We start from the raw sequence: 23,485 nt of genomic DNA on the forward strand, positions 1-23,485 counted from the left end.
CCACCGGAAGACCTTGGTGAGAGAGTCCCAACCCTGGTTAAGGGTGGCGTTCTCACTACTCTCCACCTGTGTCTGGAAGCTGAGATTGGGTGGGAAAAGCCACCCATCCCCATGGACTGGCCACCCAGGAGCATCCCAAACCACAGGTGGGTCCTCAGGGCAGTCTGGAAATTAGAAGATATTCACCCAGTCAGCTGACTTCCCAGCTCCTTCAGTGTCTCTCCTCCAGCATCCAGTGTGGTTCCAAGCCTTCCCCCACCCCCTTATTCTCAGCTGCTGACTGTGCCCGCCATTCCCCTGGGAAAGGGGAACAACCAGCAGAAGCTCTACCACCGCTAGACCGTTGGCCTAACATCTCCTTCTGTCCCTCTGCCCCCAGCTCCCCAGGGACCCCAGTCCAGTTCCCACACTCCATATCACTCACTAAAACCCGAGCTCCTTACCTTGTCATGGCTCTCCCTGGTCTAGCCACCTGCAGGTCTCGGATTTCGTGTCCCTGGCTCTCCAGAACCAGAGGCACGGTTTCACCTGGGGACCTCTACACACGAGGCTTCCGTGGCTGGAGCGCTCTTCCCATGAAGGTAGATGGGGTTCATTTTCTCGTTTCTCTCAGGTCTTGGCTCAAAGCGCCCTTCTCGAAGAGGCCTTCCCTATGACAAGGACCTCCACCTTGGTATTTAGCTCCAGTGGATTTCACTGTGACCTCAGTTTTTTCCCTGCTTCGGTTCCTATGCATTTATGTACCAACAAAAAAAATACAGGGAGTAGTACTATGATTTATTTCCCTTATTTTAACTTCTGAACACTACTGGGATTAACACTTTACCTGGCCCAGGTCTCCTAAAAATACGATAACAAAAAAAAGCCTACATGGATGTTTTAGAGACGTTTCCCCGTGTCCGTGGTGGCATTCTGAACCACTCAACGGCTCTTAGATCTGCGCTGAAATGGAAGCTCATTGGGAGGTTGTGGTTTATCTACTGAGAAGAGTCAGGGCTGACCTCACTCTTCTTGTTTTCGACCTCTGTCTCTCAGTTTATTCACAGCTAGGATAAACCTGCTCAGTAATAGGCTTCATCCAAGCCACTGGGGAAACACTGGTGAAAAATCAAACGCAGCTAGGTTTTTAGCAAGGGGTTTTAGGACCTTGCTCAGAGAATTGCAGGCTCTCCCTTGACTGTAAGTACGATGACTGTTTCCAAACCAAACTCAATGTGTGTGCCTGTGTTACCTCCAGGTGACAGAACGAATCTCCTTTCACAGTGGACCACAGTGTCAGCATGGGAAGGGGGGACCTCGCTGGGGGAGTAACTCACATCCCTCCCACCCCCCACCACCAATGTAGCCTCTAATGAAGCCAGGGTAGGCAGGTTTCCCAAAGGTGGCTTTCAAGATAGGCTCTCAGAAAGCTTTTTCCTCAAGTGAGTTTGTTCTCCCAACTAACAGTTGATGAGCCACAAGCCTGTGTAGAAAGTGTACACATTCTGCATTTTTGTAGTGGAGACATTAGTGATGGCCGCTGGCAGTGTCCTTGCCTGCTTGGCTAAGGTCATCTGAATTTGTGTTCACTTGACATCACAGTGGCCCTGACATTTCATAAAAGCACTTTGGCCTCCAGATGTTGAGTTTGCCAGGCAAACTCTGGCTCCCTCCTTATTCAAGGTGGGCAGGAAACCTTGCCAGTTCAGAAATCCTTGGACAGAGCCTGCCCACCACCAGGGGTTACCTCCGCTCTGGCCTGGGGAAAGCTGTACCCACTCAACCACATCCCCGATCACCAATGGATTGTCCTTGCTTCTTGGCTATTCAGTTAGGACCATGGCACAGCTATGAGAGTGTGGGTGTTTGGGTATGGAGCTCTGTCCAGCAGGGACCACCTAGCCTCTGGCCAAGGGCTCCAGGCGCAAAGCTGCACTCAGCTCCCCTCTTTGTACTTCTGGGTCTGTGTGAGCATGTTTCACTTCCCCGTTTTGGGGGAACTCTTCAGGTAGATCCATTTACCAAGGTTCACCCAAGGGGAGAAAGGTGTTTTAGAGGCATACAGGGATTTGAGGATCTTGAAACTGGTCCAGGGTCACTGAGTCCAAGCTTCTCAAGGTGACTTCAGACAGTGGAAATGCCCCAAACTTTCCTTCCATACAATTTGCTCTGGTTCAGGAGGGAGAGAGAAAGCTACCCCGAAAGCAGGGGGCCAAACGGTGGGTAGTTTGTGATCTGGCTGCTAAGTTGACAAAGGGAGGCGGCTCTCCTGGTTCAACCCCTTGAAGGTGTTCGCGGTGCTGGGGTTTTTGTGACGGAGACCTGGGTGGCTGACTGGGACTGGCGGCGAACAGTCACAGCGCCAAGGGCGGCCCGGCGGGGCGAGGGCGGAGCGGGCGCCGCTGCGCTGACAGCCGCGGCAGAAAGGGGGCGGCCGCGCCCATTTCCTCCGCTCAGCCGGGGCCGGCAGGATCCGCATCGGCGAGCGGCGACTCCGGACTGTGCCGGACTGGGGCGAGACGGCTCTGGCCGAGCCCGCGGCGGCTGCCTCCCCTCTGGACGCTCCGAAGTCTCCCGCGCCGTTAGCGTTCTCGCTGCCCCTATGGACGCGGCGCTGAAGCGGAACCGCCCGGAGGAGCCGGCAGAGCTCCCGCCGTCCGCCCGGGACTTGGAGGAGGAGGACGAGGAAGAGGGGATGGAACAGGGGCTGGAGGAGGAAGAGGAGGTGGACCCCCGGATCCAGGTAGGGCTCACAGGGGGAGGGGGGACGCCACCGAGGCGGGCATCCGCACTTACACCCGCCTCGCGGCCCCAGTGCCTGCGGTCCTGGCGGTGGTGGCCACATAGGTCCGGGGGCGAGAAGAGAGGGTCCGGATTTCCAGTTTCACAGGGTTCACGGGGAGGTTGCAGTGCCCGCGTGAATGCGGCCTGACTCTGTCGTGGGGAGCCCCTGCAGACTCCCGGCAGGATCTGGGGGTCGCCGCAGCATGCCCAGTGGTTCGGGCGGATGTGCAACAAAGGGAAAAAGGGGGCGGGGGCGCCATGCGTGTGGCGGGGTCCCCCCCGTCAGGCTCGCGGCGCAGCGGGCATCCCGCGGCCTCCGGGCTAGGGGCGGCGGGGTCGACCGGGCCGCTTGGGCGCTGGGCACTGTGGGCGTTGTCCGCCCCTGCAGCGTGGGCTGGCACCCGTGCCGGGATTGCGAGCCCTCACCTGGCGGAGGTGCTCGCCTGAGCCTTCCATCTTCCTCCTCGTCTGATTCATTGTTAGCGAAGGGCTTATTGTCGCCACTGGCTCAAACCTCCGCTTGGCTTCTAATGGTGGAAAACCCAGCTTTTCCTTGTTAGGAGGTCGGGGTGTGAACAGAAACCGGGGACAACTGATGCGCAAAGCTCATGCGGGGAGAAGGCGAGGGGATTGGCCTGGCTTTCTGTGCCTCCATTTCTGAGAGATGATTAAAAAACAATTTCTAAGCCAAGATCTAGGAGTGACAGCTTAACCTCCTCACCCTCCAGGCAAAAAGCACAGCAAATCCCTTTCCGAGACCCGTTTTTCTACCCTTTCCATAAATCATTTATATATCTATATATATGTATTCACACATTGCTTTTAATCGTGCTCTGCAATTTCTAGAGCCCTAATTGGTTTTTCAGTGCGCAGATCAATTAAAAGCCCATTTTAACTCAGCTGTTGCCATTTAAATGAATTGTTTTGGCAGATTAGCAAGATAAAGATCAGGTGGAAAAATCTTTGCATTAGGAATTCTATTAATTAAAATCACTACTTCAGACTACTAAATCTTGTTTTCCTGGTAGGGGAATTCTGCTTACCAGATCCTTTGTTCGGAGAGTAAAAAGAGTTAACTTCTCACTGGGTACTTTCTACAAAATGTCAGTTTATAAATGTTTATTTAAAGGATAAGGATTAAAGCTAGTTTTTGTTTTGTTAAAACAGGTAGTTTTAATTGACAGTGTGAAAAGATTTTCATTTCTAGAAAAATAACTCAATCACGAAGGAGTTAATGTCAGAATTCTGCCCTTGATTTAAATAATTTCACTTGGGTTTCTAGTTTCAGCTCGGTCTTATTTTCTTTTATTGTCTTTTCTGCAAAGTTCTTGCTTGGAGGCAGGAGATACTATTTTAATTTGACTCCTAAACCATTTGTAACAGGTGGCTTTACCTGAAGTCACATACCTGCAATAAATACTTGACTTTCTAAGAAAAAAAATTCTGGGACCTGACAGCATTTTTGAGAGACACCATCAACATCAAGAAAAATACTTCAGAAATACCCTACATTCATTTGCTCTTCAAGCCAGGGCTCAACTGTTGTCCTTGAGAACTAATAGTGACTCATCCCTCTTCCTACAAATTGTGCTGGAATACTTCTGCAGAGAGTGAGCTCAGTCGTATTGGAAACAAAAGACGAATCCCTTAAATCTTTCTTCCCTCTTTTTTCTTCACTAGGGAGAACTGGAGAAGTTAAATCAATCCACAGATGACATCAACAGACGGGAGACTGAACTTGAGGTACTGGAGTCTGGGTCCCTGTTTTTGGTGAGGTGGTGTCAATCCTGCTGACACCAGGCAGCTTGACCTTGTTTTAATAGCTGGAGGATGACTGCTGGCGTCCCCTCCGTGGAGTTGAGCAACAGCCCGCTGTCTGACGGAATGAAATATGCTGCTGAGCCCAGCGTGTGGGTGGAACACATGTGGATCCTATTTCACATGTTTTTCATCATGGGAGCTTGGTGGGGCCAAAATCAAGGGCTGTATGGAGCACTAAAGTTCACGCGTCTGCGTAAGAGCTTGGAAGGATTGAGGGGAGAATTAGCTGTGCTCTATAATGGAGAAAGAATGAATAGAGTTTACAAAAGCTCTCCAGTATCTTAGGGTGGCTCCTTACATTTGTATTTGGAAACACTGAGAATTTCCTTAGACTTATACAGTTTTTGACTTTCTGTCCTAAAAATTCACCCTCCTTCCATTTCCCTGCTCATTTCCTTATTGTCTGTTTGCGTGTCGAATGTAATGATCTTAATGGTAGCAGAAAGCTGTTTAGACTGGAAGGGCTTTCCTGCTGGGGAGAGGCACTTGAGACTAGAACTTGATTTGAATTTCATGAGCATCTTCCAACGTGAGTGTAAACAGATGAGCATTCTTTGCAGCTACCAATTAGTCCCCATCCTTCTTTAGTGGTGGTGGTTTTTACCATCCGTCAGCGAATCTGAACAAGCCCTACATGGGTCTGAGAGCCCGTGAATGACTCAGAGAACCGTAGGACTGCTTGGAGCAGTTGGGGAGGACCTGTTTCTGTAGCAGGAGAAGTAGTAGGGAAGGTCACCAAAAAGGGCAGGAAACATCTGGTCCCTAAGAATGAGGGTGTGGGAGATAATAATCTGTGCGGAGGACACTGGCAGCCTTGATTTCTGACTGCATGGTTAGGCCCTGGAGGCACTGAATCTGAGTGTGTGGGGGGGAAAAAAAGGATTGAAAGCATGTTTTCTGAGTTGTGTGTGAAGGTTATCGCTCACCCTTCTATTCTTATTGTATATATCCATGAACACTGGCTGACCTCTCCCCCAGGTGAAGTAAAACCTGCATATTTATTAAAAAAATTTTTTTTGACTTCTAGTGGATTGAGTCTCTTGGGACAATTGAAATCTCTCAGAATCTCGTATTTCTAATACATTAAACAATAGAACCCCTGCCATTTCTCTAGGGCTTTGGAGTTACAAAGTGATTTTTACAAGCTTTATCTCCTGTCATGGGAGCCTAGAACTGTGCTGTCCAGTATGGCAGCCATTGGTCATGTGTCACTCTTTACCTTTAAATTAATTGAAATAAGATGAGAAATTCAGTAGTCACATTTCAAGAGCCTAGTAGCCACCATATTGGACAGAATAGAGAACAGTTCTGTCATTGTAGAAAGTTCTGGAGAGCACAGTTCTGGAAAGTGGGCTCTGCTTCTTCTCCAGATGAGGTTGTTAGAGGCACATGGTCTCATGGTTCAGCGATGTGCCAGGGCCAGATCAACTTTCCACATCCCTTCTAGCTCCCTTCTAGCTCATGTTTTGCCATTTCAACTCTGCATAGACAATTCAGAAGTAGGCTTTTGGGCGGGGGAGGCATGAACAAGACGGCTCCACAGGGTGCTTACCTTCTGAGTCTGGTAAACTTTTAGCTCTGATTTCACAATCCTTCTTCTGAATACACTTAAGTGTGCGTGTGACAGGAAGCTGCAGGACAGGTGTTTCCAGCCTTGCTCTGGAGAGCACTAGGCTCTGCAGAGAGGTAGTCAGAGCGGGCTTGTGTTGCTGGCTGACCTTTTCTTGGTATTATTATAACCAAGGTGGACTCACAGAGGTATGACACAAGCTACCTAAGTCATGAAAACTTCCCTTGTGGCCACATTAAAAAGTAAAAAACAGCTGATATTAATTTTAATCTATTTTGTTCAGCTCTGAACACCCAACATAATATAATTTCAACATGAGATGAATACACAAGTAGTAAATTAGATGTTTTATGCATGTGTATATATATATGCATATGTGTGTGTATGTATATTTTTTTAAGTCTTCAAATTCTTGTGCATATTTTACACTTAGAGCACATCTCAACTTGGACCAGCAACGTTTGTGTGCTGAATAGCACCATGTAGCCCCCGGTCTAGTATATGTTTCCTGTCAGACTCAGGAGCAGTGTCTTTCACCCTCAGTGCCAGTGCCCCCACGCTCGTCACACTGCCCAAGCCCCGAGGTGGGCGGTGTCCCTGCGGTCAAGCACCAGGCACCCACCTTGGGCTGGGCACTGGGTTGGCCAGTGCGGGTCCGTGGGTGAATAAGACAAAGGCCTGCCCTCAGGGGAGTTATGATTTTAGTTGAGGGTGAGGAACCAGGAGGTAGATAATAATTGCTGGTTGTCATCACTGCAGCCGAAGAGTGAGGTGACAGGGGTTCTGGGGGAGGGGTCACTGGAAGACACCTGAGCAGAGGCCCGCTGTGCGAGTGAGCGAGCGGGAGAGTCCCCGTGCAAAGAGGAGCAGATGGAGTGAGTCGTGGGGGTGGCGGAGGGGAGTGTGCCAAAAGATGTGGGACAGGAAACAGCCATTTTAATATCGGCTTGTTTCTCTCGTTATTTGTGGTGACAGTTTTCTGTAAAGTCACTGTGAACATTGAAGTAGGGAAGACGGAGCCATTGCTAGGCCTTATATTACGTCTTCCTCTGGGCCTCAGGTCATACTACTTTCATCTGCTGAGCAATCTGGTACCTTGTTTTATGCATGTTTCAGTTTAGAGCCATTTTCTTTCATAGACATCCTTGATTCGTTAATGTTGAACTCGCAGGCCAGTAGCCTGTGACTCAGGCCTGAGCCAAGCTTGCCTCGCTACCACCGCCCATTCTCTGTAAGGCCCATCCCAGCCTTCCTGGGCTCAGCAACGTTGGCCAGCCCTTCAGCCCTGGGCTTGGGGCTGCCTCCAACAGCCGACTCCCCAGCACAAAGCAAAAGTGCAAAAAGTGTGGCACTAGCTGGCCCATGAAAGGACGCTTGTTTACAGCACCAGAGCTGAAACAAGGCAGAACATGTCTCTTTGTTCTGCTTCACTGGGAACACGCGTGTGGGGCAACTCACATTTTGGCCATTCTCTGCCTGTCCGTGAGGGATTGGAGAAGCTCTGGAACTACTGATTTTGGAATTACACATACATTTTAGTGAGTATGGAATCTGCAAATAATGAGGATGGTTTGGCTGTAATTTCGGAGCCTCTAGAGGGGGGTCTTTTGCTTCTGCATTTCTTTTCCCTTTGCTTTTTAATTCTGACCTGGAGTGTCCAGTAGCCCTCCTGACCTTGACTGTGATTAAAGCATGGTGGTGATCAGGTTTGTGATAGCTGCTCCCTCCCTCAGGACATGGAATAATTGTGTCTGGGGTAGGCTGGGGTGCAGGTCTGATACACCTTAGGATCTATCCCTTGTCTCAGTTCTTTAACTTGGAGACACCAAAAAAGACTTTTGGATGCCAGCCACCTTCCATGTTGTCAGTTGGAAATCTGCCCCTTCCTGTGACCTCGGTTTGCCTCTGCCATTGTTTAAACAATGTCGTATTCCCTTTGCACTCTGATTTATATCAGAGGGCCAGTCCTTTCAAACTGCTGACAGGAGTAACCTTTTAACCGGAGAAGCCCTTGAATAGAAGTCTGATATTTCAAATTAAGAAAATAAATATTTTCTCACAGATGTGTGAGTTAGTCAGCTTTAATCATTGAGTATTGAGCACCAACTGTGTGTTGAGAACCATGAAGGGGAGAGAGTAGGGCAGAGAATGGGCAGAGAATTATAATTAAAGGACACACTAGGTTATGTGGTGATGTGCCCTAAGGAGGGAACCATGGCCAGGAGGGGCTAGCAGTGTGGGTGTTTGGGAGCCAGGAGGATGCAGCGTTACACGTAGTGGGTTTGAAAGGCTTCCCTTGCACCTTAGGGCCATGTGGGGGACAAGCATTCCAGTCAGAGGGAACAGTCAGTGCTAAGCTGAGTAAGGCCTGACTGAGCCCCTGCAAGAGAGGGCCCAGTGTCCCGGGGGGGGGGGGGGCGGGGGGAGCCATGGATAGAGGAGAGGAGAGGAGTCAGAGAAGTGTGTCATTCAATGTGTAACAACCCTGCCAAAGAAGTAAATGTGCTAATATACTTTTACAATACGTGTTCTATAGAACTAGCTTGTTTTTAAGTGTTCAAATAAGATGCGGCACAGGATTTCTAAAACATTGTAATCAAGATTGCAATATTTCCATGGCAGTTACCTACTTTTGACGATGATGTGCAGTGTTTTCATGGTCTCCCTTGCTTGCCTGGAAGGCGGGCTGTTCTAGATCCAAAAAGTGGTCAAAGAGAAGGAGGAAGGGGAGGAAGGCCACGACCAGGGCTAGTTACCCATGGACAGCCTTTCTGGCTCTGAGTTGTCAGAAGTGGACTTTTTCAGTCTGCCCTTACCCAGGGAGGGAAAGCCGTTAATTGTCAACACTCAAGCTCTTTCCCTCACTGCTTAGGTGGGGGTGGTTTGAAAAAGCGTTTGATTCTGATGCCAGCTGTGTTCCCTAAACTTGTGTAAGGCCTATACCCAGAATCTGCCTTTCTCCCCCTCCAGAAAGCAGCAGGCACTTTCTGTTTCAAAACAAAAACAAAACCAAAAAATTGTTTCATGCTTGGAACCTCGGGTGGGGGAGGAACAGCGGGGGTGGATTGGAAGTGGCCCCGGGTGACATGAGCTGCAGCCACTGCTGTCCTCACGGCTTTGGCCTGAAGTTTGGCCATCAGAATGGTAGGACTTAGGACTTCCTGCTTCAGTGATGCGCCCCCTCCTTGCTGCTGGGATGTCAAGCGACAGCAACTTTTGACCCAGTGGTTGCACAAATTTACCCAAAGGAAATAAGTGGGCAAGGGTATAGGTCCAATAATGCTCATTGCAGCATTGTTTAAAAATGTTGGAAAATTACGAATCCAAATGACTATCAAGAGGGAATTTGAAAAGTGAATACTGTGGATAGGAAGTGGCCGACAGCCTAGGCCTTAAAATGATGACATGGCCTGTTCTTAACCTAGAAAGATGTCTGAATGGAAAGAGATTCCAAAAGAGCATACAGTATGGTCTTATCCTAAAAAATATGTTTATGTGCATAAAAATGTCTGGAAAAGATCAGACACATTCTATCTGATGAGAGATGAGGAATATTTATTGTCTTTATACTTTCCTATAGTGTTTTGAGTTATTTGCATTGAATTTGTATTACTTTGTCATCAGGAGAAAAAAACCCCAAACCCAAAGTCACAGGGAAGTAGTGGGTTGAGGGAAGAGAGTCTTGGTATCAGGTGACATGGGTAGAACCTGAGGTCTGTTGACTTTTAGGGGCACTTGGCTCTTTGGAACCTGAGTCACCTCATCTATGAACTGGGGCAGTGATTCTTGCCCATGTCCTGGGTGGACATGGAGGACAAGAGGGAGTGCTTTGATAACCACCCAGCCTGGGAGAAGGAGAGGCCTCGTGCCTATGGGGCACCAGAAGCAGAGACATCTCTGATGGGATGTCCACTGAAGCCAGGCCTCTCACAGTCTCTGGCCATGGCTCCGTTCTCTTCCCCCACACCCCACCATGACATTTCTTTGTCAGAGACTGGCTCTGGGCAAGGGACCAGAGAGAGGGCTTCTACAGGTGGGCTGGACTTTGAAGTCACTGGAGCAACAGGGCTTTGCTCTGTGGCTGGTCTGCTGGGGTGTGGAGATCAGTTTCCTGAGCGAGCCCTCCTTTGTTAGTGTGTGTCCTCTCCTGGGATCTGTCTGGCAGTTTGTGGTGCCCAGTAGCCATTTGAGTGGATGAATAATAACAGATTGCCCTTCATGGCTTTGGGCAAATTACTTAATGTCCCCAGGCCTTGGTTCCCCCATCCCAGTGATGGTGCATAGTGAGCCATTAATAAGTATTATGGCTGTTCATAATGAAGCAGGACAGCTGTGGGCTGCTGTGTGGCCCCTGCTTGTAGGGGAGACTTCGGTCCATCCTGGGATGTCTTCCTTGCCTGTTTTTGTCTCCTTTAACTGCTCTTCGTGTCACCATGACAGCTAACATTAGTACCCCCTACAATGTGCCAGACCCTGTTCTAAACACTTTGTGTACATAAGTCCCCGAGACCTTGGACCAACATTGTGCAACAGATATTATCATCTCCATTTTGCTGATAAAAATGGAGGCACAGAGTTCAAGTGTCTTACTCTAGAGCAGTTGTTCGACTTCAGCTCTGCTTACATGGTGGGCTGGAGAATTCTTGTTTGCGGGGGTGTGGTGAGGGGGCTGCCCTGTGCACTGTAGTAGCATCTGCTCGCTGGATGCTGGCAACAGCATGCATCCCACCCCGAGCTGTGACAGACTAGCCACCCTGGACTTGCGAATTGTCCGCTGTGGTGCAGAATTGCCCCTGGTTGTGAACCCCTCCAAGTATGGCCGTTGTTGCACCAGCTGCCTCAGTGTGACATAGGATTTTGTTAGAATTGCCAAATCTTTTACTTTTTCTTTTTAAGTTTTTGTTTTGTTTTGTTTTGTTTTAGTAACCTCTGCACCCAGTGTGGGGCTTGAACTCATGATCCCGAGATCAAGAGTAGCTTGCTCCTTTAACTGAGCCTGCAAGGTGCCCCAGAGTTGCAGGATCTTGGGCCCTGCCCAGAAGTAGGGAATCAGAATTTCTGGGGGGGGGGGGGGATGTGTGTGCCCAGAGCCTCTCTTAATCTTAATCTGTGCCTGTCTCATGCATATTCATAATTCCTATCACTTATTTACTTGTCTGGCTACCCCACTCACCCAGCCCAACGGGGAGGCAGGGATGGGGCCTCCTACCTCAGTGCCCCAGCATCCCCTGCAGTGCCTGAACATAGGTGCCATGCATGTCCGGATGGGTGGATGTTGGTTTGCAGCTAGGATCAAACATTCTTGTGGACTCCCGGCTCTTGGCCTTGTCATACACACAGGCAGTTCTCAGGTGCCTACTCTGGAATTGCATTTATCCCCGGGCTGTTCCTAGGCTGACCCTGTTACAGGGTCAACACGGGTAGAACACAACCTGTGTTCTCCCCAAAGTCCCTGGTTCAGAGAGGTCTTAGCTCACAGAGGCAGAAGATTCTGCCCTACTTGGAGATGCTACAGGTTGGTTGGTTTTTATTTGAGACACAGATGGTGAACAATATCTTGTTAGTTTTGGGAGTAAAATGCTAGGGTTTCAAGAGTGGCTTTTCTCATTAAAAAGAGATGGAATATGTGCATAGAGACAAAGGGTCGTGATCTATTTAGTGGGAAGAAATTAGGGAATACAAGTTAAAGTATACGTAAAACTATATGTAGACTGTATATAAAATGATACACAAAAACAGAATCTGTGCATCTGAGAGACAAAGGGTCTAGTGTGGCCCACAGACTATGAATTGCTTTTTACCTGTTTAGGTGAAGTAAATATAGCAATTGAGAGTAAGACTTTGGAAACTTTTTTAAAAATGCAGTTTGACCTTGCTGAGACTTCCACAAGGCCTTTCACTTTCCTAGCTTATTTTTTATTGTATTATAGTGTTGATTCACAGTGGGTGGATTATGGGGGTGGAAGATCCATTACCATATAGTTTGAGAAGCATGGCTCTAGAAAAATGTATCCTCAGATGTGACTAGTGGCTGTTGCTAGTTGCTAAAAATGTGGGTGACTTTTAGGTTTCATTTTTTTGGTATTTTCTGAATTTTTCACAATGACCGTATTTTATCATCTTCATAAGCAAGGGATGGGGGTGGAGAATGAAGCACTATAATAAAGAGATGTCTTTATGAGTCAAAGAAATGAATGTCTATGGAAGGAATTTTAGCAACTACGAAGGCTGGTGGGAAAAAATGTTCTGATTGGTAGTCCCTGCCTTCATTGTAGACCAACCCTGGTGTTAGTGGGTTTGCTTGGTGAATTACTGTATTGTTAGATAGTCATTGTGGTAATTCCTGGCAGCACAAAAAGTGCTGTGAAGGCATTTTAGGATTGTCTGTAGCCAAGAAGCCCTCATTTGTACACTTACTATAAACACAAAAATCACCAAGATACAATAGTGAGAAACATTTCAAGTATTAGGAATATTTAGATACTGAAACTTAGTTATGACATGAATTTGAGTTACTATATGAATTTTAAGCGGATGAGGACTGAGGGCACAGAGAGGCTGCCTTGCACCGTCTCACTCACTGGCTTTTCATTAGCAAACTTCTCTTAGTTTGGGCTGTTGGCAAGAACACAGAAATAGCTATCTATTGCCTTAAAAAAACAAATCAGATCGGTCTTCCCTTGAAGCTGTGAAGACCAGTGAGATGCTACATAGTCATCTGGAACCCATCTTAGGAACATAGGCACTTGCTGTTATGGTGCAAATGGAACTTTTCTGTTGTGATGTGACCGGATCCTCAGGTTTATCCGAGATGCTATCCCTCTGACTCTGAGGTGCCCCAAAGTGTCCCCGCCTCAAAAGACGACAGGCTGTGGGGTTGATGGATTCGTTGCTGTCCCGGTGGTGGATAGAAGCTTCAGGTCACCAAATTGTCAGAGCAGTGGTCCCCAGGGACTGCTGCTTTTTCCTGTAGAGCTGCTATTTTCCCCTCTGAGCATTGACTGTAGGGACTGGCAATGTAGTGGGGGTGTGTATGTGTTTTGGCTGAATGAATTAAATATCTACTGAACCTTATCCTTTGGCAAATATCCTGGTTCTCTTTGCCCAGCCCTCCTCTTTTGAGAGTGACTTAATCTGCCTAGCCTCACTTGGATGTGTCCAGCAGTAAAGCAGTCTATGTGGTGCGGGTCTCAGGATAATTCGCAGAGTACCTCTTGTAGGGCCCGGCGCATCAGCCTCTTTCATTTCCTTAAAGGAAGATGGAAAACAATTTTGTTCTGTTCTTGCCTGGTTCTTTCCCTTTGCTCTGTTTTTCTGGATTATCCAAGAGATATTAATATTTGCTCTGACAGAGAGAAACCGCTAACAGGGAGACAGTGAGAGGAACATCCGCTATTTGTTGTAACCGCAGACAAGCCCACTTCATGTAAACTCTTCTGTTGTTTGGCGTGAGGCTCAGCTGAGGCGTGACGAATGGGCTTTGGTCGTCTTCGTCCACCCTGTCCTTCTGCTGCTAGAATGCAAGGGTTCTGCTGCTTCCAGTTTGGTTTGAAGCCTGCATATTTGATATTTTCTTCTCCAGTTTTTGGCTTTATGGGAAGAACAGTAAAATGGGGGGTGTCGTCCTGCCTGATTGTCCTGTTGCTGTTTCTACCCAACAGATTGTCCCACAACTTCATTGCTCAGAACAGTGGCATTTTGCCCAGGACTGTGGGTCAGGAACCTAGGAGAAGGCTCAGGTGGGTGGTTCTCCCTGGCAGGGTCTATGCAGTTGCAGTCCAGTGTCAGCTGGGGCTCTGTTCATCTGAAGGCTTGGCTGGACAGGACATCTGAGGAAGCCCACTACAAGGTCTGGGAGCTCAGCCAGGGTCCTCAAGCAGAGTGCTGAATCTGAGCTTTCTGGCACGATGTCTCCGGCCCTCTGACCTCTCTATGGTGTCTGGCCCCCGCACTGTGAGCATCCCAGCATGACCCTATGGAAGCATCATGCGTGGCTTTTTCTCTCTAAGCCTTGGGAGTCCCATACCAGCACTTTTGTCACATTCTGTGGTCCAAGCAGGTCATGAGGTCACCCTCATTCAAGAGGAGGGGACAGAGATTCCATCCCTTGATGGGGAGCATTGCCAAAGAATCTTGAGCGACATTATTTTTTTCTTTTAAAGGTTTTATTTATTTATTTGGCAGAGAGAGACACAGTGAGAGAGGGAACACAAGCAGGGGAAGCGGGAGAGGGAGAAGCAGGCTCCCCCCTCCCCCAAACCCCGCAACAGGGAGCCCCACACAGGGCTTGATCCCAGGACACTGGGATCACCATCTGAGCCAAAGGCAGATGCCTAACGACTGAGCCACCCAGGTGCCCTGTGAGCTGCATTTAAAACTGCCATGCACATGGTGGTAGGGTACAGATAGGGACTCATTGTGAGGCCTGCAGGACATCCGTGTGCATTTACTTGGTAAACAACCACATTTCATAATGCCTGTTGAGTTGCTTTAATGGTTAACCAGCTAGCCAAGCAAGGACTTTAGTTAGCATTCTCTGTGACCCTTAAGCCAGCCAACAACAATAAAAGCAAAAGGGAACAGTTTTGTTTGTTTGTTTAAGCAATGCTGTGGGTCTTGTTCTAGGGAATTCTTTGCCACTGTGTCCATTTCTTAAAAATTGTGTTTAAGAGAAAATGATGCCATGGCTTCAGGTCCTATTAGGAACATTAGGGGAGCCTAAAGCTGAAAGTGCAGTGGCTAGGCTTTGTAAATTCGGGGGTGGGGAGGGAGGTTCTGAAGCTTCTTGGGCAGCTCTGGACATGCTGTTTCTTTCCTCGTCCCCAGTTTTGCTTGCATCCCCACTGGGGAAATAGACTCTTGGTAACGCATGCACTTGCTAGAAATTGGATCTGCTCCCCGAGCTGGAAGCAAACCACACTTTAATGTTATAAAACTTCGGGTCAAAAATGGATAGGGGAACTTGTTTTGGAGTCAACAGATGCTTACCAACTAGCACGTGATGGTGGCAAGCGTGGGCTTTGGGGTTCAGGAGGGCTGGATTTGAATTCTGCCTCTGCCTCTTCATAAGCTGAACCGTCTTGGCAAGGTTTTTTATTTTTGTTTTGTCTTGTTTTGTTTGGTTTGGTTTGGTTTTGCTCTTCTGGGTTTGATTTTCTCTCTGAAATGGGAAGGCAGGGCTTTCAGGGCTATTAAGGATGAAACAAGGGATGTTTATAAAGTGCCCAGGACGGTCCCTAGCACATAATGTTCAACTGTTGGTCCTTTCTACCTTTTGTCATTTATTGAGTAAGGGCACCTATATAAAAGACATTATTTATTGAAAGCTTACTACACATTCAGTGTTGTGGCAAGTGCTTTATATAGTTTACCCTGGTCTCACAGCAGCTCCTGAGGACATTGATGAGAAGCAGAGGAGCTGAAAGGTTGAGTCCCTTCTCCCAGGTCAGCAGGTTGGGGAGCCAAGATGTAAATCCAGGAGTCTGAGGCTGGAGGTCATGGCCTTAAGTAGTCTGGGATATGTGTTCTGGATGCCTACTCTGAGGTCCCCACCAAGACTGTGGGGGAAAGAATGCTGGTGTAGGATTTAGGAGACAAGGTGTTCAACCTCTGTTCTGATTCTCACCGGGTATACATCCTTGGGAGGGGAATTTACTTCCTCAGCTTTCAGTTACCTCATCTGTGAAATGGGAGCATCTGAGCCAAATGATCGGCCAAGTCCTGAGATCTTGACTTTAGCTATATGCAGAATGAATTATGAATCCTCCTTAGTCTTGATAATAGGGGTAATATGGAAGCTCTTTGGTCAACCTGTGCTGCTGGAAACTTAAAATTTTATTTTTCCTGAAGCACTAGTTGCACAGTGGTAAGGAAAAGCCCCTGAGAAAGTCATCTGCCCTCTTCCTTCCCATCCCCCTGTTTTATTCCTAGAAACAACCACATTTAATGCTTTTAGCTATTTCTTCTGGTGGATTCTTCCGTGTCTCTAAAGTGATAGCAGTGAATTTTGACTTTGGCTCTTTTGCAGCCTGTGCCTTCCTTTCTTTCCATTCTGATGAGCTGCAGGCAGGAGAAAGGTTATCCGAAGGAGGTAGGACAGCCAGCTTGCCTGGAATGCTGTGGTGGGTGGAATCATGCTTCTAGTAGAGGCTGCCCAACCTGCTCTCTTGAGCTTTCCAAGGTTACCTGAATTTACCATATTGCCCTGATTCTAAAACTCGTGTGAACTATAAAATGGACCTTGTATTGCATTCCAGCTTGGGTGTTGGTCAGAACACTACCCCTGAGAAACCTGCATATCAATAGTATAATCCATCCAAAATGTGATATATGCAAATTTTTGGAAAAAAGTGGGTCTCGAAGTTGAGCAAATGTGTTAAGCCTTTGGTTGTAAGCACGGAAATAGTTCACTTGTGGTTGAACTCAGAAAAATGCCATGGTTTCAGCAGTTCTGCCTCCTCTTACACAAAGAATCCTGTGGGTTTAAAAAAACCTATATCTGGCCATGAATAAAAAAGCAGTGGGGTCTGTCAGTCTTTCTAGGGGTGTGTGTGTGTGTGTGTGTGTGTGTGTGTGTGTGAGAGAGAGAGAGAGAGAGAGAGAGAGAATGAGAGTGAGTGAGTGTGAAAAATGTAGGGTTGTTATGTAACTTTAGTCTTTCCTCTAGGACTATCTAGGACTGACCCTTGTACCCCAAGATTTGAAGGGCCATGGGTTTTTTCCTTTGTGGTGCTTTGGACCTTGGGCTATTTAAATGTTCTGTTTTACAGTTGGTTAAATTCCATTCTCGTGGCTCGGGCACATGGAACATCAACAAAAAAAGATGAATTGAAAGTGAGTCTTTTCCAAAAGGACATTCTACAAAGTAACTGGCTCATATTATTCAAAAATATCAAGGCCATGAAAGACAAAAAAAGACTGAAGGACTGTTCCAGATTAAAGGAGACTAGAGAAACACGGCAGCTGAATGCAAGCTGGCAAGCCTGGATTGGATCCTCAAAGATTGTTCTCCTTTACTATAAAAGACAATAGTGAGACAGTTGATGCAATTTGAATAAAGTCAGAGACTAGTTTAATTGGTTGTGTTAACGTTCTGTGTAACTATCCGTGTTAACATTCAGATTTTGATCATTGTCCTCTAGTTATGTAAGAGAGTGTCTTTATCTTTAGGAGCTATGTACTGAGCTGTGTCAGGGTTAAGGGACATCATGTCTGCATCTTACCCAACCTTTTTTCCAAGTCTGAAATTATTTTAAATTAAAAATTTGAAAGGAGGATGCTTTTCCTCATTCCCAGTTTTGCCAGCCAGTTGCCTTCCTCAGTTTCCAAATGGCGGGACCTCCCTCGCTGATGGGATCTTTCACCTTGGCCAGAGCTTCAAGGGAAGCCGCGTGATCTGGGCTGGCGGGACAGCTCTGGTGGGTGGTGATGTCCTGTGAGAGGTGTTGGGTATCACCTGTGTGTTTGGAAACATTCTAGAGTCACATCAGAACTCTCGAACAGCCTTTCTGTATAGGAGGAACTTGGTTTTCTTTGGGCCCAAAGAAAGTTCTGAGACCTCTGTTAACCTCAGAAGAGGAGTACTTGTAGCAGGAAACCATACTGACCACCATCTTTTAGTACTTTCCTTTTTCCCCTCTGGGTGGATAATTGAGAACCGGGGCAAGTGGTGTGGTGCTGTGAAAAGAGGAAACAGCACCTGGCTTTGTCTCTGAGGCAGTCAAGCTGCACAGGACTTGCCCCAGGGTCTGGAGCTGGGCAGTGCCCAAGCTGGGTTTAGAACCCCCTACACTATGTATGGCCCACAGCCACTCAGCTTTAGTAGAAGGGAGGATATTCTGAAAGGTTGAAGGAATCTTTCATGGAACTCAAGGGAGGGAGGCACCATAGAGCCTTAAGCATAGGGAGCCCAAACATGCCAGTTGGCCGGACCTGTCAGTTTATGCCTCTTGTTCCAGCCTAGTTATTAATAGTGTTCCATCTCATGGTCAGAACTGCCTTGGTTTGACCAATAATTTATTTGGCCATGTAATTGCAGGATTAGAGCATGGGACCCAGCTAATCTCCCACAAGCCTTCCTCTGCCACCACCTCTGTTTTCTAGTTGGCCTTGGCTCACTGTCTGCCCTCTCTTTGTCTTTCTCCTCTGGCTTCCTCTGTTCCCTGAGAGAGGGTTTTTTTTTTTTTTTTTAAATATTTTATTTATTTATTTGACAGACAGAGATCACAAGTAGGCAGAGAGGCAGGCAGAGAGAGAGGGGGAAGCAGGCTCCCTGCTGAGCAGAGAGCCAATGCGGGACTCGATCCCAGGACCCTGGGACCATGACCTGAGCCGAAGGCAGAGGCTTAACCCACTGAGCCACCCAGGTGCCCCAAAGAGAGAGGGTCTTATAGCAGAAATCTGATGGCAAGGTTTTGCTTGATGAAGAGGAGACAGTGCGGGGGGACAGTCCCTGTGGAAGGAACTGGTGGGTTTGGCAGACCTCGCAGGAGGTCTCTGTGACTGAAGTCAGAGGCTGAGATGAAAAAAGAAAAGGAGTCAGAAGGGAGAGGGTTAGGCACCTGGCTCCCAGCAATGACTGGCTTCTTCCAGCTGGAAGGCCCAACGCTTGTCTCCCCCCCACCCCACCCTCATTCTTTTCCATGTATGTCGTCCTTCCTTTGGAGCTGTTCTAACCAGGTTCTCCTAGTTGGATGACACTTGCTGATGTGGAATTGAGCCTGCATGGTGATGGGGGATGTCTCAGGGCGGGTCTGGAGCCAGCTCCCTGCTACTCCGCTGCTGTCCCCACCTCCCCTCTCTACTTCTGCTTCCTCCTGGCTCCTGCGCACTCAAACCTTGGCTGGCTGGGTGGTCTTGGTAGGCCCGGGCTCTATCCTGGAGGCTTCTTTCCTGTTCTGCCTCTGCTGCAAAATTCCTGAAGGCGAAATGAAATCGTCCTGCCCCCCTCTTCTCACAGGGCTATGAAAGTCACTCCCTCCACAGGAGCTGGAACTGAGGAAAGGCGAACTGGGCCGCTGGAGGGCCCGAGGAGCGTGGCGTGACCTCGGAGTGGAAAAGTGGACTGAAATGCAGGGTCAGGAGCTAGCTTTGTGCCGTCCTGGGTAGCAACCATGAGCCACCATGTGGCTCATTAAGTTATAATTTAAACATTACAGTGTAATTAAAAATCTGGGTAGTTGCTCTAGCCACCTTGCACGGTTTCATTTAGCCACATGTGGCCAGTGGCTTCTGTGTTGGACAGACAGATATAGAACATTTCCATTCTTGCAGAGAGTTCTGTCAGACAGCCCTGGAGAGCTCTTACAGCTTTTCACCCTAGCGCTATGTCAAGTGTTTTCTTGAAAAACCACTATATCAAGTGTTTTCTTTGTGTGTTTTACTAGCTGCTACAAGTGCTTTTAAGAGATTGGAGGGGTGAAAGGAAAATGCGGTCTATAGCAAACTTAAAAACATTCCAGTCACCTTATAACTGGTCAGTAAGTCAGACAGTTTCCAGTGGTGCCTTTTGTCATGGAATTCTAGAACATTCATGCAAACGGAGACTTTACATGTCTAACTTAAGTTATTCTTCTGCCATTATCATAATTTTTGTCATATCCCAGTTCTGTATGTACTGTTTATTCCATATTTCCCTTTAAATCAACTCATTTTTATTTCACCTTGTTTGAAATGGAGACTTCATGACTGTAAGTGGAAAGCCATCAAAAGGAAATGTGTTTTTTTTAAAGTGAGCTTTTTGTTTTATTACATTTTAAAATTTTAATTCCAGTGTAGTTAACATAGTGTTAATTTCAGGTGTACAATATAGTGATTCAGCAGTTCTATACATTTCTCAGTGCTTATGATAAATGTACTTTTTAAAAAAAGATTTTATTTGACCAAGAGAGGGACAGTGAGAGAGGGAACACAAGCAGTGGAATGGGGGAGGGAGAAGCAGGCTTCCCACTGAGCTAGTGCTTGGTGCAGGACTCGATCCCAGGACCCTGGGATCATGACCTGAGCTGAATGCAGAGGCTTAATCCACTGAGCGACTCAGGTGCCCCTATAAGTGTACTCTTAAAGCAAGCTTTTTTATTGAATAATTTTACATGTATGTACAAATGCCCAACTCGTAAGGACATAGCATGGTGATTTGCAAATCAGTGCTGTTTCAATTCTAGAGGATTTATTATTTTGCTTATCAAATTCTAGCAGATCCTTTTCTCTGTGGAAGGCTCTGAGCTAGACTAGCTACCCCTTTCTTAACCCACTGAGCCACCCAGGCGCCCTAGCTACCCCTTTCTTAAGAAGGAGATTAGTGGGGCGCCTGGGTGGCTCAGTGGGTTAAAGCCTCTGCCTTTGGCTCAGGTCATGATCCCAGGGTCCTGGGATCGAGCCCCACATCGGGCTCTCTGTTCAGCAGGGAGCCTGCTTTTTTCCCCTCTCTCTCTGCCTGCCTCTCTGCCTACTTGTGATCTCTGTCTGTCAAATAAATAAATAAAATCTTTAAAAAAAAAAGAAGGAGATTAGCAAATATAAAGATGTGGGAAGGTGCCATAGAGACATAGTAGCACCCAACAGGGCCTTCTTGGACCAAACAGATGGATTTAAGAAAGACCTGAAAAGGAACAACAGTTTCACTGTTACTGAAAATACACTGGTGTTTCTAATTTGCAAGAGGTCTTTGCAGGGCAAGCCCAGGGGGAAGAGTGTGGCTTAGTCTACACAGCAGACTGGTGCTTTTGGCCTTAGGGTTCCCTTTACATTCTTGTAATCCAATCACCAAGGATTCCAGAGAGCTCTGGATTTTTGGGTAATGTCTATATTTGCTGTGTTAGAAAAATTAAAGACTTGTTTTATAGTCTTATAAACTTGTCTTAATTCATTAAAAATGATGCTAACAGACTTATTACATATTGATACATATTTGATTGGAAATAACTGTTTTTCCCAAATAGAAATTCATAAAAGGAAAGTAATCACTTGATAGTTTTTAGTTTGTTTTGTTTTTATAAGTATCTTCCAAGTTTGGCTTAATAGAAGAGCTGAGTTCTCTGCTACTGCATTCTGTCTCTCACAATGACATATACTGAGTAGTCTCTGGAAAACTCCACTGAACACTTATAGGAGAATGAAGGCAAAAAGGCAAATAAGTAAACTTGATAATGAAAATTATTTTGACCTTGATAATGAAAATGGTTTTGACCCAGTAAAGGCCTCAGGGACCCCCATCAGTGTTTCCTGGACCACTCTTTGGGAACCACAAGTGAAGTGAACCACGTCAGATGAAAAGACTCAAGTGTGTGCTTCTGTCTGAAGCCTGACATGCACTGGTGTGTGATCTGAGACACCTGCAGCCTGGGGACTATCATTCTTGCTAAGCCCATCTTACAGAGTCATTGTGAAGCTCAGTTAATGCCTGTGGTATCTTTCTACAAGCAGCAGTGTATTTATAAATGGCATTATTAAGGATCTTTTGAAGCATGGCAGCATCTGTAATTAGTAGGACAGAGTTTTTGTTTTGTTTTGTTTTGTTTTTGACAGAAGTAAGATTTATTGGTAGGCATAAATAGGGAGGGGGCAGTTGTGAGGTTCTCCTGAGAGCAGAGCCTGCCATTTGTCCAAGGGGCCATGATTAGGGACTTTTTTTTGACTCCACAGCTATCTGGGATGAGTGATTTTTTTCATCCAACATGTCTTTAATTTCATCCGCATTGTACATGGTAAGCCCCACTTCTTTGAAATGTGGATCTCCTCGTGGCCAGGGAACTTGGCCCTGCATAGAGCCTCAATCACATGCTCTTTGTTCTGTGGCTTGGTCCGGAGGGACATGATGATGACTTGGCCGATGCACCCTGGGGCTTTCCAAGGGCACCCTGCATCCCTGCCTGGAGCCTAGATTGGAGATAGCATGAGATCAGACATCATTGTCCACTAGAAAGGGCTGTCTCCAAGGTCCCTTAGGGCAACCCATACAGTCACCAGGCTGCACACACTACCAAGAAGGCTACTGTTGGCAGCCATTGCACACTGGGTCCCCACAGGGAAAGAATAAGATGGTTATTTTAAAAAACTGATGTCCTGTCTTCATGCTACTTGGTTCTAGAGACACCTTTGTGAAGGGGAAGGGCTGTCATTCTCAGCTTACAGGCACCATAACTGAGGCTTAGATGAGGGGACTGGCCAGAGAATAGAGGTTCATCCCCAGTGTGGTGACGCTGTTTCCAGTGCATTGGCGCTGGCTATTTTGCTTTAGCCAGAGTGCTTACCTGATACGGGGTGTATTTCTGACACACTGACACATTCAGACAGGGTTCTGTGCCGCCCTCAGCAGTCCTTGCTTGAATAAATTACCCTCAGTCTGAGTCACCTAATGGAAATGACACAGTTTTCAGATTTGAAGAAGTGAGGGATCCAAGCAGAGGGAGCCCTCCTAGAACTTCCTTGCCTGCCAGTCTAAAAAATTAGCTGGTAAATAGCCCCGGATGGTAAATGACTTGTTTTTCTTGACCGGGGAAAGGTTTGCTCATTTTCGGGAGATAAGTTTTTACGGAAGTGCATGGATCATTTACTGTAGGGAAAACAGTCAGTTCTCTCTCCTCCCGGGGTGTTTCTGGAAGCAACCCTTCACTCTTGTCTTGGGAAACACATTTTTCTATAATTGTAGGAGTTAGGAGAACCACGGTCCAGTCTTTCCTTGAACTAGGAACTAAGGCAAAAAGCACAAGTTCAGTTGCGGCAAGCTGTCTTTAAAGTTACAGCCAACTGGCATTATTATTATTTTTTAAAAATGTATATTATTTTTATTTATCTAAAGCCAATTCTTTTTTTTTTTAAGATTTTATTTATTTATTTGACAGGCAGAGATCACAAGTAGGCAGAGAGTTAGGCAGAGAGAGAGAGGAGGAAGCAGGCTCCCCACTGAGCAGAGAAGCCCCATGCAGGGACCCGATCCCAGGACCCTGGAATCATGACCTGAGCCAAAGGCAGAGGCTTAACCCACTGAGCCACCCACGTGCCCCGCCAACTGGCATTATGATGGATTTAAAGAAATGCTTTAAACAGGTTAGGTTGAATTAAAGTTCCAGATTCTGCTCCATAGAAGCATGGCTTTGCTGTCAGGAGAAAGAACCTTCAGTAGTTAACCATATTACCGTGCTTTGCCATGGTATGGACTATAGATTGGCCCATCCTTCCCTGTCTACTTTGATGACTACCTTAAGGCATCTTTCTCAATCTTTCTTTTCTTTTTTTTTTTTTTTTAAGGTTTCATGGTATTGCAAATGACAAATCTATTTTCATCTAGCTTGAACAAAATATGAAACGGTGGTGACAGCTGGGTGTGTGTGT

At 47.0% G+C, this 23,485-nt stretch overlaps 1 protein-coding gene, 1 long non-coding RNA gene and 1 other non-coding gene across 3 annotated transcripts in view; 2 read left to right on the plus strand and 1 right to left on the minus strand.

The window, feature by feature from the left end:
* Positions 1-2,373: 2,373 nt before the first annotated feature.
* SH3BP5 (SH3 domain binding protein 5) overlaps positions 2,374-23,485 on the plus strand; it is a 72,896-nt gene continuing 51,784 nt past the window's right edge. Inside the window, exons 1-2 of the mRNA XM_059162578.1 lie at positions 2,374-2,722; positions 4,444-4,506. Coding sequence (XP_059018561.1) covers positions 2,582-2,722; positions 4,444-4,506 — 204 coding nt within the window. The 5' untranslated portion in view covers positions 2,374-2,581. The remainder of the gene's footprint in view (positions 2,723-4,443; positions 4,507-23,485) is intronic.
* Positions 10,251-17,229, plus strand: LOC131824528 (uncharacterized). Its single transcript, XR_009350891.1, has 2 exons — positions 10,251-13,893; positions 16,924-17,229. It is a non-coding gene; the product is annotated as an uncharacterized LOC131824528 (long non-coding RNA).
* On the minus strand, positions 22,078-22,214 carry LOC131826252 (small nucleolar RNA SNORA70). The gene has a single exon (XR_009351502.1). It is a non-coding gene; the product is annotated as a small nucleolar RNA SNORA70 (small nucleolar RNA).

This window comes from Mustela lutreola, chromosome 2, assembly GCF_030435805.1.
Source record: "Mustela lutreola isolate mMusLut2 chromosome 2, mMusLut2.pri, whole genome shotgun sequence".
NCBI classification, from domain to species: domain Eukaryota; kingdom Metazoa; phylum Chordata; class Mammalia; order Carnivora; family Mustelidae; genus Mustela; species Mustela lutreola.